The sequence below is a fragment of the Nanorana parkeri genome, unplaced genomic scaffold (genome assembly GCF_000935625.1).
Source record: "Nanorana parkeri isolate BGI_ZX_2015 unplaced genomic scaffold, ASM93562v1 scaffold892, whole genome shotgun sequence".
NCBI classification, from domain to species: Eukaryota; Metazoa; Chordata; class Amphibia; order Anura; family Dicroglossidae; genus Nanorana; species Nanorana parkeri.
In genome coordinates this window covers 615710-629401 of record NW_017307160.1, presented here as the reverse complement: position 1 = coordinate 629401, position 13692 = coordinate 615710, and the positions used below count along the sequence as shown (strand labels likewise).

Below are 13692 nucleotides of genomic sequence, written 5' to 3'. Positions count from 1 at the left end.
CCAGTCTGTCTGAATGGGGTAAACGTCACCGCACTGTTACTACAACCGCACATATGGTAAAATAACAGCATGAGGGTCATTATATCACATCTATGTTCCCAAATCCATGACAAAATTAGAAGGATCTCCCTATTACCACACTGAGGGCTCTGTCACCAATAGAGGTGATTTGGTGTTTTTCAGAAACAGAATGCCCGTCACCGCTAAGGCACATAGACAATGCCCTATTCATAACAAAATGAGGATGAAAAACCATGAAAAAAAGACTGCATTTTTCTTATTTTGTAGTGCACTCACAACACAGGTCCCTGTAGCAGAGCACACCATGCTGCTATTTGGAGACCTTGATGGATTGTACACTCCAAATAAAGTTTAAAAAAAAAAAAAAGTGATGCAATGAAATGGCACATCACAGCGCCCACCTACTAGCCCAGACACTAAAACTGAATGTTGTAGATTTGGATTAGTTTAAACCCAGGGGTAGCCAAACTCCGGCCCTCCAGCTGTGGTGAAACTACAAATCCCATGATGCATCTCTCTCCAGGAGTCATGTCTGTGGCTGTGAGAATCTTGCAAAGCCTCATGGGATTTGTAGTTCCACCTCAGCTGGAGGGCCGCAGTTTGGCTAACTATGGTTTAAACAATCCCTAATAGTGCTTTTTGAGGCCTAACCTCAGAAATAATTACACACCTGCTTATTCTGAGACACAAAGTGTGCAAAACCTACTCCAGCAGTGACTAGTATATGTAGGAAGAGTGTACATGCAAAGCTCACAGCTACAGGATGCATGAGCTAATGAAAACCTAACCGTAATAAAGAGAATGTGGCCATCTCTAAATGTTGTTCACGTTGGGACGGATTAGGGATGTCCCGATACCACTTTTTCAGGCCCAAGTACATCCCCCTCATGTACTTGCCGATACCAATACTTTCTTAAAGGGACTGGTGACTTTAAATGATCCATAGTACAACTACATGTTCTGTACTATGGATCATGACTTAACCTATTCATGTTAGCAGGAGAGAATTGTAACTCTATTGCTGGAGTGTAGTGGAGGTGTGTGCTGTATATATGTACTACATATACATTACACACGTCCAGTACACTATAGCAATAGATTTACAGCCAGCTTCCCTCACTCAGTTTCACTCCGATCCCTGTTTCCTCACGTGGTGCCTCTTGTAGTCGGCACTGGGCAGGATCGCGTCTCAGTGCTCAGCATGTGGGAGGCGCTCACAATTCTGCTCTGCTAACATGAAAAGGTTAAATCATGATCCATTGTACATATACAGTACACATGTCCCGTACACTGCAGTAATAGTTACAATTATTCCCTGCTAACATGCATAGGTTAAATCATGATCCATAGTACATAACATGTAGTTGTACTATGGATCATTTAACCCATTCATGTTAGCAGGGGATCAATGTAAATCTATTACTGCACTGTATGGGACATTTATGCTGTATATGTACAGTACATCTAGATATACAATTCTGCACTGCTAACATGAATGGGTTAAATGATCCCTAGTACAGGGCTACATATGTACTACGGATCATTTAACCCATTCATATTAGCAGAGGATAATTGTAAATGTATTGTTGCAGTGCATGCTATATGTAGTATATAGTACTTCTACATATAGAGTGCACTGCAACAATACATTTACAATTATCCTCTGCTAACATGAATGGGTTAAATGATCCCTAGTACAGGGCTAAGACAGATCATTTAATCCATTCATGTTAGCAGAGTATAATTGTAAATGTATTGTCTGCACTGTATTAGCAGTGTGCACTCTATGTACTCTATATGTATTACATATAGAGTATATACTGCTAATACAGTGCAGACAATACATAATTGCTTAATAGAAACCCCCAACAATCTGCCCTCATTCACTGTGGCGGACAGAGCAGGGACGAGTCAACGGCAGCGCTGGGCCAGTGGGAGGAGCTCCAGGTGGGGTCCTAATTTAGCTGGCCCGGCCAGCTAAATTAGAATCCCACCTGTAGCTCCTCTCGCCGGAACAGCGCTGACTCGCCGCTGTGTTTTTTTTTCTTACATCGCTGCTGCGCCGCTGGGCGGAGCTCCAAGTGGGGTCCTAATTTAGGTGGCTGGAGACTGCCAGATGACCCCGCTCAGAATGCCGCCCACCGGAGCAGCAGCGACGCTCGGCGAGGTACACAAATATGACCAGAATGTGTTGGGGTTTCAGTAAGCAGTAAATGTTCTAATTGTAACAAGGTTGTTTGTGAACCCCTAATCTCCCCATCATAGGTCTTCTGAGGAAGAAATCTCCCCTTTTTTTATTTTATTCACCAGGGGAAGAAATGCATATAGCACTTGGTCCCATTCAGATCAGTTTTTGCCCCTGAGATGATATGCATGGTCATATGTCCTAGTGACTAGTCACATGTGACGGAGCTCCAGGAAGTAAACGTAGATGAATTAATCTGCCCTTTAGTTAAAAAACAAAACAGCCACTGCCAGAAGATTCCTGGAAGACTAATGGAAATAGAGTTACCGGTAAGTCCTAACTCTGAATTTCTACAGGTGTCTTTGTTGTCATTTTAAAGATATAGGTAAAGGTCCGCTTTAAGTACCTGTATTCCTCTTTGGGTTTATGGCTCATTTGATTCAGTGCTGATTGAGAGAATACAGGGTTGTGTGCTCATGTGCATGCAGGATCCAAAAACCAGATAAACTAATTTCCTCCTTCACCTTGTATGAACTTGTACCATAGAATAAATCTGCTCCAAGTTGAGATAAATCAAATTAGACAAACTGTTTTCAATTATACTGTTAATATTTTTAGAATAAAAGGCTCACAGTTGGGGGGAAACACAGAAGATATCGTCATGCATGGATATGGACAAGATTTTAATATGCATCTGAACCCCAGAACAAAATGTAATCGATTACCTGTCATTAGATTGGGTGGATGCATTTGTTTTTCAGGCTTTTTCTCTCCACCTTATTTTGACTTGATCCCACCGGTAACACACTCACAGTACAGCGAGTGTCCTCATTCTAGGACTGTATCTTTGGAGGAGCAGCACTTCACAATAGGACATTTCTGCATAACTTTGGTGGAGGAGGCGTGTCTATAGTTTGGAGAGCACACAGACAGGACTGATAGTATTGGGAGTTCAGTCCAGTTTTTTTTTTTTTTTAAAGGAAATTAGAACATCTGATTTCTTGCAGGATGAACAGTATTTTTAACCCACCTTTTTGGACAGACATAACTTTAATAGGTCTACTCACAGAAGGGTGAAGAGTTTGGAGAAGGGAACAATCTAGGCCAAAATAGCTGATTTGGAGACATTCTCCAATTCAAATCACTTTCCAGTTCAGCTATGTTGTCCTAGATTGTTCCCTTCTCCAAACTCTTCACCCTTTTGTGAATAACCCTGTAAATTGTATATTTACCAGAAAAAAAAAGTAGCAAATACCTTAATTGTTGGGGTTTATATACACTTGTAGAGTAGATATAGCATTATATTATAAAGCCATTTATTCCACACCACATACAGCTGTTTCATGAATCTTGGCCATCATCAGTGCAGTGTATGGAAACCATGGCTTCTGTGAAGTGGGGCTTGGAACCCAATAGGACAGAAGAACTCTATGGTGAGAAGGGAATGTTTTTTTTTTGCAAGCTTTTGTGAACACTCCCATTCAGATCTGCAACTGAAGAATTCTTTAAAAATGCCAGCAGGCTTTCAACACCTTTCACGTAGTGCTGAAGCTTTCTGAAGCCTGCTAGCAGCTTGTTCAAAGTGACAACACCCCCATTAGGATCTGTGTTATATTCCAAAACTTGAGCCCAATCATACTTTAAAAGTTCCAACAAATAGCTTGCTGAAGGCTCTGCAAATGCATTTTAAAGCACTCTATCCTGATACAAGCCGAATCCCGTGTGAACAAGGCCTAGTGTTCAGAAGCACTGGAGGTGAAATGGCTTGATATTCCTTTTAAATGTTGCAGAATGTCTGTACTATAAAACAGAGAGAAATCTTTCAAACATACTCTGACAATGAATACCACTGCCCAATGTACTGCATTTGTGAGCATCAGTAGACGGTTAATGAGAGTGTGTCCTATTTTGATGCAAGGCTCTTCCAAAGACCCCACAAGCATAGGGGTGCTCTCAAAGCTTTATAACTGCGAGACCTCCACTGCCACTCTGCAAAATTGGCAAATGGGGGAAAACCAGACCACCAATACAGCAGAAAATAAACCTTGCGGACACTGAACCACCAAAATGGTGAGGAGAGAATTAAATTCCCACATGTTGGGTCATAGAAGGGTGCAATTAGGAGGTGAGAAAGATCAGGGGGTAACATGCATCAGAACTACATTGTCAGCCTTGCACAGAGCTTATTATAGTATTTTGTCACAGCAAGTGATCCTAAATTCAGGAGTTAAATCTTAAAATGCATTCAAGTACCTTAACTATTAAAAGAGAATTATCTTTTTTGTGCATCTAGCTGTAGATCCTCAAATCTTCTCTGAATTGGTGCCGACACTGTCCTTCTTGTCCCTGTGTGTGTTGTAAGCTCGCTCCCATGATGGACTACAATCTCATGTTTAGTTTTAATAACTTGTATTGAGATTGTAGTCCATCACAGGAGTGAGGTTGGAGAGGTGGCTACTTTAGAACACACACAGGGACCATGAGGAACAAAAGTAGCCCCCCCCCCCTCCAGAAGGAAGGACAGTGTCAGCACCAATTCAGAGATGATTTGAGGATCTACAGCTGAGTGATACACAAATAAGGTGCTTTTTTTGTTAATAGTTAAGGTACTTGAATGCATTTTTTAAAGTTTAACTCGAGTCAGCCAGGTAGTTTGTCTTTTCCAGATGGGGTAGGCAAAAACTCCCCCCACACAAATCTTGTGGCATGTCATGATTTTGTGTTTCCTCTCTACTGATCTTAAGGCAAAATAAATAAAATAAAAAAATACAGCAGACCGCAATAAAAAGTAGAAAAAATGTTTTATTGCCACCCTTCCCGATATTACAGGACAAAAGGAAGGAGACCCAGACTTTCTGCACTATAGAAACCAGTAGAGAACACGCAGACAAGTCGTACTGTACAGGTAGAGTGGCTTTCAAGTCTTCAGAACAGAAATTAAAAAAAAGGTATTTGTTGTGCGTTTTTCAGCATGGAAAACAATCTGTTTTGTTGGTAGTAATGATGCTTTGTGACGTAGCTGTCCATCAGATAAAACAAATAAATAAAATGTCCAGTGGGGACAGTAGGTGACAAAAGGTCACATTATGAAGGTGTAATTCACCACTCGAGTTCCACTGGATATTCCCCTGTAAGACACGCTGTACAGTGGCCATGAGAAGAAGAAGAAGATGATGGAGTCGTCGTTGTGCCGTTCAATCCGTTTTGTTGGTCTTTGAAGGATTTAATGCCCTCGCGTACCGCAGAAGTTAATCCTTCCACAGACAAGTAAACCACACTGTTGGCACCTGGAAGAAGGAGAACATAGAAGACGTCAGCTTTCATTGTAAATAGTAGATTTTTTTTTAAATGACTGATATTGATAGGTTTGGTATTCATACTTCCATTAAGTGACTGATAAGATTCTCCTGCTAGCCGCTACCTGGATATTAAACAGCGCAATCAGGGTCCTTGCTAAACAACTGCGGCCAAGATCCATTTACAGGACATTGCAAGTAAAAAAAATAAAATAATAATAATTACACATATACACACACATCCTTACAGCCATAAGGTTACTGAACAGCTGCTTCCAGCTCTCTCAGCTCTGTTCAATGAACTATCTGTCCAGTACAGGATCAAAAGGGACAGCACGATCTCCAACAGCTCTACATCTAGTAGTATGCAGAAAGGGGAGCAGGGGGAAGGCGAGAGGCTTGCCTTGCTGTGTCTGTGGAGACACACAGCTTACTAGCACATACAAGGGCAGCTCCATAGGACCCAGCAAGGGAAAGGTGCCACCCTAAAACAGGATATCAGGACCAGTGCTCTGAAGGCCAGCTGATTCTGCAGATCAAGGAGCAGCATTCATTGTAAGTGATTTCATCAGAATTTGAAATAGCTTAAAAACCTTTTTACTTTAATATCACTTTAAGGTCTGTAGGATTTCAGGTAAGCTTAACCACATGCAGGCCTGTCCTTTGTGTGTTCTATTGGAGAGATCGCTCCCCATCAACAATCCTATCATCATTGTGACATGGACATTACAACCCAAAGGATCATTTACAACAAGCAGATAAGTGGGTTCGTTCAATGCCCTGTTAGATGGGATGAGACACTACAGTAATATGAAATGGGTTTATAAACACTACATGGTTAAATACTTGATGTGTCATAGAATCCCGACATATTTCATGTACAGATCTGTAACAAAAGCATTGTGTATGACCAATTGCATACACAGTAGGTGAATGAACAGTGGGATCATTAGTTCTAAAACAGGCCACATGAAGAGTGTACTGTACAGCAAACGAATCCCAAACAAAAAGGTAGAATGAAGTTATCACTGATGGAGTATATTAGACAACGAACGCACACAAGCAGATTAGAAGCATCCAGCCAGCATAAAAGTTCAAGGTTTGCTTACCAAGGTAACCAGCCAAGTCTGTGAATTCTGGACGGTTTGCAATCAGCTCTTCCTTTGTAGGAATGTTAATGCCCATGTAGCAGGGATATCTGATTGGTGGGGAAGCCACACGAACATGCACCTAGACAGAAAGAAATATTATTAAACATGGTAAAAAAAATATCATATAAAATCAATATAAGATATTATATATAAAAATATAATAATGATATTGTTTTTCGGCCCATCCACTTGTGAGATTTAAACAGCTCTACTACACAGCACAGGACAGAAGACCTCATTTTTAACTGCTGCAGTAAAGTAAAGCTGGCCATACACAGATTGAATTTCAGCTATTTCCCATGGCAGAAATTCCATCTGTGGGTGGCCCAGCTCGACAAAAAGTCAATTTTTTTCAAAAACATTGACTTTTGTTGAAGCTGGTGAATGGAAAATGATCAGGCACACAATGACTGCAGCCAAACAACGGCAGTCACTATTCAGATATTCTGACAGCCGTGGGTGTCACCTGTCAGAATACAAAATAAGCTGCCAGGGGAGATTGCTCGCTCCATGCTTGGATGGGGGAATTCAAGGTGAAAGGAGAAGCAACACTCTGCTCTCTCCTCTTATCAGCAGGTCCCATGTTAGCACATATTCATCACCCCACAGCTAAATGGCTCAGTCGGAGCTCTGACATACACGGCTACACAGTTAAGGAGCTTGGCTCTCAAAGAACGGAAGCTGCACACATGGGAGGACTCTAGGATGTATGTGGTACATGCTAGGCACCTAAATGTTTAGGGTGATGTCAGATTAGCATTACTGCATGCAACATCAAGGGTATTTGAAAGTGAATCCCTCTCCCCTACTTTTGTATGACAGAAGAGTGACCATCATTCATTTGTATGCTAAACTGTTGCAGCGAAATGAGATCCTAAATCTTGCATTGCAGCCATAGAACGAGGCTTCTAACAGTGTTCTAGGTAGACTAGATGAAATCAGAACCATTCATCATGTGGTCTGCGTGCAATGATTTCATGAAATGTACTTTTATAAACGCTCGTCTCCCACACTCACCTCTTTTGCTCCAGAATCCTTCAGCAGCTTAATGATCGGAGAGATGGTGTTCCCTCTCACAATAGAATCATCAATCAACACTATTCTCTTCCCAACAAAGTTATCAGACAATACTCCAAACTTTTTCGCAACCCCGAGCTGCCGTAATCTCATGTTTGGCTGAATGAAGGTGCGTCCAACGTAGCGATTTTTGCATAGTACTTCTATATACTGAAGGCCACACTGGAAGATTAGGAGAACTGGAGATTAGGAACAGATACTCTGATTACAATGGGAAAGAGGAAATGTAAAGACCAAATGATTACCTTCTCAGCATAGCCCAAAGCTGCAGGGGTCGCCGACTCTGGCACAGTGCTGACTAGGTCTGCTTCAACTGGAGCTTCTATAGCCAACTGCTGGCCACAGCGTCGTCTGACCGAATACACCATCTGTCCTGCAGAGTGACATAGAAAATTCAAATATGTATGACCTCCTGTGTAGGGCCCAACAGCCATATAATTTACAGTATGGAGTAAATGATTCCTTGGATTACCCAGTCATAATCACATATTGCATGGCAGGTATCTGTTTTGAAGGAAAAAGGCATTAAACTTTTTATAACCACCTCAAGCTGGTCTTATGACGAGCTCGGATGTTTCTAAGGTTTAGAAAAAGATGCTTAGGACACGTAGGCTATGCGCCTATGGTTAATTTTGCGGTAACTGCGCACTAAGAGATAACACACCACAAAACCTCTCAGATTTTGCATAGTGTGAATGATTAGCGTTATGTCTCCTCCTACAGCATACCTCTCCTCCTTTGCTACCTCCCTTCCCCACTCCTTATTCACTCTCTATCCCCCTCCCCATCCACCTCATCCTTTTCTTCCTCCAATCCTCCTCTTTGCAAAGCCCACATATGACATATATGGTTGTATAACTGGACAGGGTCGTCGGCAGGACCCGTTGACGGAGGCACCGATACACCGTGTTCCTCGGGTCCCTGCCCATAGCCCTGCCCGAGTTTGTGGGAACTTGATGCCATAACTTGAATGCCATACGGATTAGAACATAGTTTGTTTTCCTCGTCTAATCGGCCTGAAAACTTTAATAAATATTGAATGATAAAAAAAAAAAAGATGCTTTTTTCAAAATCTGAAAGGTCTGCTGCTTCTACATCTAATATAGTGAATACTTTTAATCACAAACTCTTATTCTGTTATCTGACATCCAACAGTGGGTGAGTAGTGATGGGCTTGGGAGTGATGGGCTCGGGCGTGTTCGCAGCTCCATGTGCCGAGCCCGCCAGGAAGCTGGCAGCGCCAATCACAGGCACGGAGACATTATCCCGGTCCGCAGCTGCAGAGATCGGGAAAGGTCTCCGTGCCTGGGATTGGCGCTGCCAGCTTCCTGGCGGGCTCGGCATGTGGAGCTGCGAACACGCCCGAGCCCATTATTATGGGTGAGCAGAAAAATGGCCAAACAGGCAACCCGTTCATTAGTATTAAATTGAACCTGAATCAGTCATATTTGGACAACTGCACTTGGTGGATCACTCTGCTCAGAAGATCCTCCATGCCCCAGGCTGAAGGTGAATGGATAGACATTTTGTGCGACATTTATTTAAATTAAAAACACCCCACCGACCACAACACACAAATACAACAATTGGCCCAACACAAGCTCCTTTGATATCTTTGCTCCTAATCAGTATCCTACAGAAAGCAAGAAAACAAACCACGGCTTACCTTCAAACATAGAGTCTGGCCTTGCAAAGTAAACATATTCAAAGATGCAGAATGCAGATGGGTCCTTCTCTTTGTGTCTAGGAACTATCTCCAGAGTTTGTATCCCATTCTTAGAAATCTTCACTATTTCTCCCGGCTGAACTTCTCTGTAATATCTAGAAACAGTGAAAGAATACAGAATTCTATTAGGTAGGATAGTCAAACAGATGGACTTGGCACATGTTGTGCTCTGTGCAGGAGTGAGCATTCAGTAGATATTTCGGGGTCAATAAAAGCTATGCCATTTTACAGGTTAGGGGTAGTTCTAGATTAGGGATAGGGTCAGATGCCAAACTAAAGGAAATTCATGCTTAAGGATTTGTATTGCTGCCCATGAGACTTCCAGAGCCCATCAAAAAGCACAGCCAGCTTGGTGACCCGACTCCCTTCATTAGCCTGGTATAATTAGGGAACATAAGCTCATTCATGTGCTACTGCTCGTTCACTGTCCACTCTGCTCTCTCCCCTAGACAGCATTTCCTTTTTCAGAATAGGGGAATACAGCACACCTTATTGGATCAAAACATTAACCCAGCTTTTCTGTACAAGGGGTCACAACAGGTTGATACCAAGTGAAAAGCAAGTATTTACCTAAGTTGCATTTAAAAGTACAGACGATTATTCTTAATGAATGCACAAATGCAGTTATTGGTATTTGTCTGGAGTGCAACTTTAATGCGGTTAGCTCTAAGGCATTTTAATGGTTCATTTAATGTTGGGGTGAGGTTAAGTGCCAGGATTTTCTGAACAGAGACCTAAATGCATGAACAGAGGCAGTGTCAACACATCCATTCAATATCACATGTTTCTCCTCAGTACAATCTTGCATAAGCCGGCTCCAAAGGGTCTCGTGTAAGCACAAGGTTACAAAATCACTGTCATTGAGTTACATCTAAAAATACTCCAGTCACTATGGCATGTGGGATCGTCCATAAAACTAATCTCTACATATAAACAAAAAGTCTCAGTGAGATAAAACCGTATGAAAGCAGAATTTGTAGCAACTTGAGACCCGATCAGGACTGTCCAAAGCCATCCTACTAATGATATACATTTCGGGGGCACCAAACTACTCTGAACACAATGCTGCTCTGCCGTGTTATGGAGGTTTCCCCAGATGTTTGTCACATACCATGGGTACACGCCATCTGATATTTGCATTCTATTATAGTTTGATTTATGCACATTATTATGTACAATTATATACCAATACTTACTCAGCACCAATAGACAAAAAGCTACAGGATTCAGAAGAGACCACCCAGCCTTCCGTCTCAGATGGGTTTTTGGCTAAGAAAAAGAAATTGCAGAAATTGTATGTAAAAAAAATCTGAAAATGCCGCACATCACAACTCTAACCTGACAGATCACAATCTGGCACATGTATGAAGTGTCATATCTACCCATGTCTGTAGGAGGGGACAGTTCATATGTTTCCCCCAGCTGTATGCGACAATGGTGCACCTAATGGTGCTCAGGAGGATAGGGGGTGTTGCAATACAATTGCAGCACATCCATGAAATAATGCACTGAATATTAAGGCTGAAAGACTTCAATGCGGAAAGCCAAACCCCAAGATGCATGTACAATAATACCTCGGTTCACGAACGCTTCTGTTCGCCAACAAATCGGTTCGCAAACAAGAAGTTCGGCAAAATTTTCCTTCCGTTTGTGAACTCCAAATTGAGTGACAAACACGTCCGCGGCCATTTTCCCCGCTCTGACACGTGGTCGTGGCTTCCTCTGGTCGAGATCGCGGCCGCAGACAGCTTTTTTGTGTGCATTTTAACACATACAGTACTGTACAGTATTTGAACCTTATGGGGAAATTTGATTCGGTCCGCGACCAGAATCGTGGAACGAATTAAGTTAGTCAATCGAGGTACCACTGTATATGATGATGTACAGCCATTATCGTCAGAAGTCACTTAAAGCTGGACTCTAGGCTGACCAACAAATGGAAACCATTCATCTGGTCAAGCCTTTGGCTCACACAAACCTCTGAACAGGGGACACTAATATTTTATCTTTGCAGCTACTGCTGCCATTTTTAATAAAAAATGAATAAAAAAAATAAAGTTTATAAAAATATAATATTTAAAAAAATTAAAATAAAAACATTTTCGTTATCAGTTTCGGCCTGACAATTTTTTTAATTTCGGTTTCGGTTTTTACATTTCTATTTTGGTGCACCTCTAATAGTAATACAGATGTATTGTTTATTAGAATTCTAAACCATGTAAGCTTTGTAAATGTCTCCATATTATAATAACCTGAGAGAAATCATATCTTGCACCCCCCAAAACATAGATCAACCATGATGGCCCCCACCCAGTACCAAATACAGCCTTCATTTACAGTGAACTTTTGCCCAGGCTATACACATTAAAGCATGTGCATATTCTGAACAATCAGGAAAGACGCTTTAAAACCAGCCCTTCTTCTCTGTATCTATAGACATTTTGAACATTTTACAACTGAGGCATTGACATTTTAGCTTTTTTCCAGGAGAACAGATTTCGCCAGTCTGTTGCTCCTTTAATGTAATCATAGCAAGTGTTTCTAAGCCGTTAGAAATGGACTTTAGTGTCTTTGTTATGATATTTGAGAATCTTTAAGAATGAATTACTTCATAGTACAAGCAGTTACAGGGGTGAGGAAAGGCTTGTTTTAAAGATCTTCTACTGCTTGATAAGAATATGTAAATTATTGCATGCCCATAGCCTGGGCGCAGGAGCACTTTAATGCAGGCTTATCGTTGGGGTTTGCTGGGCTTCATGTGGCCCATTAACCCCTTTAGGGCCTGAAAATTAAGACAGCCCTTATCTGTGCTGTATAAACTATCTTCTCACATACATTTTCAGTTGAGTATTTTTTAAACAGATTAAGTGACGTGTTTCCTGTGTGTGGGGGGAGGAGATTCCATCTCGTGATGCTGTCCTGGAAGACGTTATGGGAAATATTTCTGCACCTTTATCAGGGATTAATGATGGAAAACTGTTGCAATCTAAAATACACAAAATGGATTACTAATTATTTACATTCGATGTTTGTTTTTGTAATTGGGCAAGTCTGACCCGCAGGGAAATTCCACGGCCCCTTATTCTACTCAGTTTTGCAATAAATATATGCATGTCTTTTTCCCAGTCTGCCCATTCCCTTCGCATGCCACCATAGCCCGCCAATCCCCTTCACATGCCCCCATAGCCCGCCAATCTCCTTCACATGCCCCCATAGACATCCAATCCCCTTCACATGCCCCCATAGCCATCCCATCCCCTTCACATGCCCCCATAGCCTTCTAATCCCCTTCACATGCCCCCATAGCCTGCCAATCCCCTTCACATGACCCCATAGCCTGCCAATCCCCTTCACATGCCCCCATAGCCTGCCAATCCCCTTCACATGACCCCATAGCCTGCCAATCCCCTTCACATTTTCCCCTTCCCCCAGCCCAGTCAAATCCCATTTAAAAGTGCAGCTGACCTTTAAAAAAGGCCAAACCATTCCACAATAAGCTGAAGAGGATGATTCAGCCATTTTCATGGTCACAACTGCAATGTTGTCCTAGGGCCTAAAGCAGAGTCACTTGCTATTGGTACACTGACGTTTGTTTTACTGAATTGCTAAACAAGTTACACACAGGAGATAAGATTAGACTGTGAGAATTAAAACAAGCCAACACTATGGAGGTCACAAAATATCAATCAGTCCATCCTCACCATATACAACATTGTGCTTTGGTGTTCTTTTACTTCTGCTAAAACTGCCTGAAAGTGCAACTGCTAAAAGTTGGTGACATACTTTACAGGACTCCTAATAGCAAGCAGAAGATAGTGTGATCTCACTGGGTGCCACTTAAACCCAAAGAAAAAAAAAAAAAAAATACATACACATATATACATACATACATATACACATATAATAATTTTGCAGCCTGGTGATCCTGCCAGCAACACTACCTGTCCTAGGGATATGAGATTTCATTGGATATGACATTGTGCATGCGATCTCACTGCAGACAGGAAATGAGGGGAAAAAGAAAAAATAAATCTCCAGCTGTTTATCATTTTTCTTTCTGTGTCCCTGTTGTACATTTCCTCTCCCTTCCTGTCTAGTAAAACTATCCTCACTGGGATGGAAAGTAGGTGTCAATCATGTTAATCTCTCTAGTAAAGCATTTGAAAGCAGTACAAATCCAGAAATGGGTGTTCCAAACCCTCCACAAATAGATAAAAATGTATATTTATAATCTAT

At 41.7% G+C, this 13692-nt stretch overlaps 1 protein-coding gene across 1 annotated transcript in view; it reads right to left on the bottom strand.

Moving 5' to 3' along the window:
• Positions 1-5196: 5196 nt before the first annotated feature.
• PPAT (phosphoribosyl pyrophosphate amidotransferase) overlaps positions 5197-13692 on the bottom strand; it is a 27159-nt gene continuing 18663 nt past the window's right edge. Inside the window, exons 6-11 of the mRNA XM_018565847.1 lie at positions 10653-10725; positions 9397-9551; positions 7976-8103; positions 7671-7892; positions 6612-6732; positions 5197-5493 (exon numbers count right to left, since the gene is read on the bottom strand). Of these exons, the coding sequence (XP_018421349.1) occupies positions 5306-5493; positions 6612-6732; positions 7671-7892; positions 7976-8103; positions 9397-9551; positions 10653-10725 (887 nt within the window). The 3' untranslated portion in view covers positions 5197-5305. The remainder of the gene's footprint in view (positions 5494-6611; positions 6733-7670; positions 7893-7975; positions 8104-9396; positions 9552-10652; positions 10726-13692) is intronic.